At 43.7% G+C, this 3,388-nt stretch overlaps 1 protein-coding gene across 1 annotated transcript in view; it reads right to left on the bottom strand.

The window, feature by feature from the left end:
- Positions 1 to 3,388, bottom strand: part of LOC106820732 (probable phospholipid-transporting ATPase IIB) — a 34,956-nt gene that overhangs the window by 16,327 nt on the left and 15,241 nt on the right. Inside the window, exons 14-15 of the mRNA XM_014825272.1 lie at positions 1,603 to 1,764; positions 1,017 to 1,193 (exon numbers count right to left, since the gene is read on the bottom strand). Coding sequence (XP_014680758.1) covers positions 1,017 to 1,193; positions 1,603 to 1,764 — 339 coding nt within the window. The remainder of the gene's footprint in view (positions 1 to 1,016; positions 1,194 to 1,602; positions 1,765 to 3,388) is intronic.

Genomic DNA, 3,388 nt, shown 5'->3' with positions numbered 1-3,388 from the left:
CGGCAATTGCCGTCGGTGCCCCTATCAATCGCTGTACTGCATCAATCGAATCAACATAACACGTGCGCGTGCGTGCTGTAGTTGCAATGATGAGCTAAAAACCGATAGTCGCAGGAGGGAATAATAACAGCATCGGATAATTATTTGCTCCTGATAGCGGGCATGTAAAATTTCGTGTTACTGTACTTCCATTAGCAGAGGTGGGTACAGGGGTCAGTGTTACGGTGTAAGCTTACATGGGGGCATATTGTTTTGTACATTAAAAGCAAGACGATGTTGATGTACTAATTTGTTATGAGTTTCCCTTTATTTTACAAAAGTGCCATGGTGCCCTTCTCAAACTTTGAGAGTTGCCTTGATGCCTTTCTATTTTAGAGAAAATTCAAGGCGATTTCTCACATGCCCTAAAAAAATTGCCTTGCCCTTCTCGTTGCTTAATTCGAGCCCTGTCTCGCGCCGAACTAGTGGCGCGCCGCACCATTTGGAACCACTGCTCTAGACAGTCGCAGTTACTCAAGCAATACCAGTAAGTGTCGTAAAAGTGGGGAAAACACGAGACTGGTTGGAAATTATGTTCGCAATCCTGGCTTTAAAATGACTGCGTGAAAGTCACCACACGGTGGTAAAAATTTCATGTTTCTTTAAGCGTTTAGTGCAAGGTTTAACTGGTGTGATAACAGTATAGCTGACTAGTTTACATGATGAATTCACTTCCATTTAAAGTGAGGATTTCACGTTTTTACCAACCGTTTAAATATTTTCTGACCATTGTGATAGTTACCGTTACTCCTTGCATAACAGCAAGTGTATAAAGTAAGGCTAACGTGTCATAGAACACTCACACATTATTCTTTTCACCAATATGTGCACTGATCTGGTTAGTGGAAAGAGTGGACACTATAGTGAGTGCACAGGGGGGACAGAGGTGATGTGACAGAATTGACAGCAGTAGTAGACCTGTGAGCAATGTTTTACATAGTGAGCAGTACACACGCACGACCAGTCAGGTGACTCACAGCGAAATCCTCATACTGATCCTCGGTCAGCACCTTCTTGGCGACAACCAGAGTTCGCAGCCCCTCTCGTGCCATGTTGCCACATTCCTCATCCAACCAATCGTTGTACTGCACGATCGTTGCCATGACAACGTCGGCACCCTTCAGGTAGAACGTGATCTCACCTGTGCCATGCTCCTAAATAAAGAGAGCGCTAGTGGTGACTGCGGTATCGCATCAGCTATCGCCTCAATCACACATAACAAAGGGATTGGATTTTCAGCATCACAAAGGTTTACTTCAGTTTTAATGGAGTGAGGATCATTTACAGCTGGTTGCCACAATGCCACTCATTCAGCAACTAATAGATGGATAGCTTTCAGACATGTAGACTACCTTTCACAAATGGTTGATAAAACAGACAACTGATGCAATGTGGCACGAGCCACAAATTTCCTACGCGGGTGGACTGACTAGAGTGCCTTAATGGTTGAATAAACGTGGTACAATAAAAATCTGTAAGATTGATTGGTCATGCATTCACACGTGTCAAGGAGTTCAAGGATCAAGGAGAACTGAGCTGGAGGAAGAGATCTGGCTCTCTTACCTTTAGGATGATTCCCATGCGCTTGCTCTCAGACGTAAAGGGAAATATCTCAAGGATGGTGTAGACAAGGTTAGTGCCCATCGGCGTCCTTAGTGTCATTGTTGTCAGGTCACGCTTAACGAGTGCCAATCCCACACTCTCTGTCCACGCTACGAGTGCCACCTGTAGTATAGAATGGACTGCTAGTTATGCAAGTGCATGTAGCCGGCGGCAGGCAGAGAAGAGTGCCACAGTGATAAACACTGCAATGTTGGCAGAAAGAAGGATAAGAAAAATAAAAACAGATATCTGATAGAGGCCTAAAGCAGAACTTGAAAAGCATATACGTGATAAAGGCAGAAAGCAGGAGAAGAAAAGCAGACATGTAATACGCCATCTGTCGGAAAGGTGTTGGATGCAACTCTATTCAGTGCTCCAAATGTGAGAAATGGGTTAACAAGAAATGCTCAGGTTTGAGGAAGCTGAATATCGTTGGTTTTGTCTGTGGAAAATGTGTGAATGTAAATACTGATGTGGGGCATCAACATGACGGATTAATGGTTGATGATGACTGGATTGAGTTGCGAGGTTGGATAGATTCGGTTATATTGGAGACATGCTGAATGCAGAAGGGGATGTGGAATGTGCTATAAGAACACATGTGAGAGCTATGTGGGGCAGGTGGAAACTGCTGGCGAGTATGCTGATAAGAACACCACCGGTGACGGCAGTTCAACGCAGTCCTGTGGCAGCAGACCGTCGGAATCCGGCGAGAATCCGGAAGGCTCCAGATCGTCTGAATCTGTGACTTTGTGACAATGTTGATTTTTCGTTAATGAGTCACTGGTGTTAGGGTAGAGTAACATTGACAGAGACGGTTAAACTCTGGATAGCTTTACAAAACTTTTATTTTCAGTCAAGCGAACAAAATTATATATGTATATATATATATACAGAGATTGCATACAATTTCAGTTATCAGAGGATTACAGAGATACTGATATATTTAGGAACTGTAATAAGGTATATCATACATTTAGGATGGTCTAAACTAAGGGGAAAGGTATGTTATGTATTACGCTATGGCCTACTTTAGGACGCGCAGGGTTACCGCGCGCAGTGGTATCCACTATGTGTGGTACGGGTGACTTTGTTGTAATAAAGTAGTTCTTCTGGCAATGGCAGCCGTTCGTACTGGTTGATGTTTGAGGCAGCGGAGATTTGTTCTGTCTAGTCCAGTGCCTAGACGGCCAGACTGGACGTAACAGATATAGCCCTTTCAAAAAAACATAGTGAGGATTTGCCACCCCAAGTGGTAACAATATCTGGTCTGGCTCATGGACTATTACTGTAGACCAGTGGTTCCCAAACTTTTTTCGCTGGGCTGCCGAATTTTTTATTGATAAGAAATACATTCAAAAACAAAACAGCAACAACTCCTAGCAGTGGTTGATTCATAACATAGAACACAGCTACTTCATAAGATGATCATGGGACATCCAGAATGTATAAAACAATGCAGCTACATAAAAACATGATTCATTCAATTTTTTGAAAATGTCTCTTTGTATGTTTAAATGTTTCTTTGATTGTCTTTGAACCTTCTCACCTCACTTGCTATCCTCTCGCGCCAGGGCTCGAATTAACCGACGGCACCGACGGCAATTGCCGTCGGTGCCCCTATCAATCGCCGTACTGCCCCTGAAAATCCAATCCGACCGACGGCAGTCACCTGCCTTGCCCTTTTGTGTAATTGCCGTCGGTGCCCTTTAATCTACTGCCCTAGTTTTGTTTTTAGTCGAATCAA

Source organism: Priapulus caudatus, unplaced genomic scaffold (genome assembly GCF_000485595.1).
Source record: "Priapulus caudatus unplaced genomic scaffold, Priapulus_caudatus-5.0.1 Scaffold44, whole genome shotgun sequence".
NCBI classification, from domain to species: Eukaryota; Metazoa; Priapulida; class Priapulimorpha; order Priapulimorphida; family Priapulidae; genus Priapulus; species Priapulus caudatus.
The sequence above is the reverse complement of the archived record's forward strand: the minus strand, read 5'-3'. Positions and strand labels throughout refer to the sequence as shown.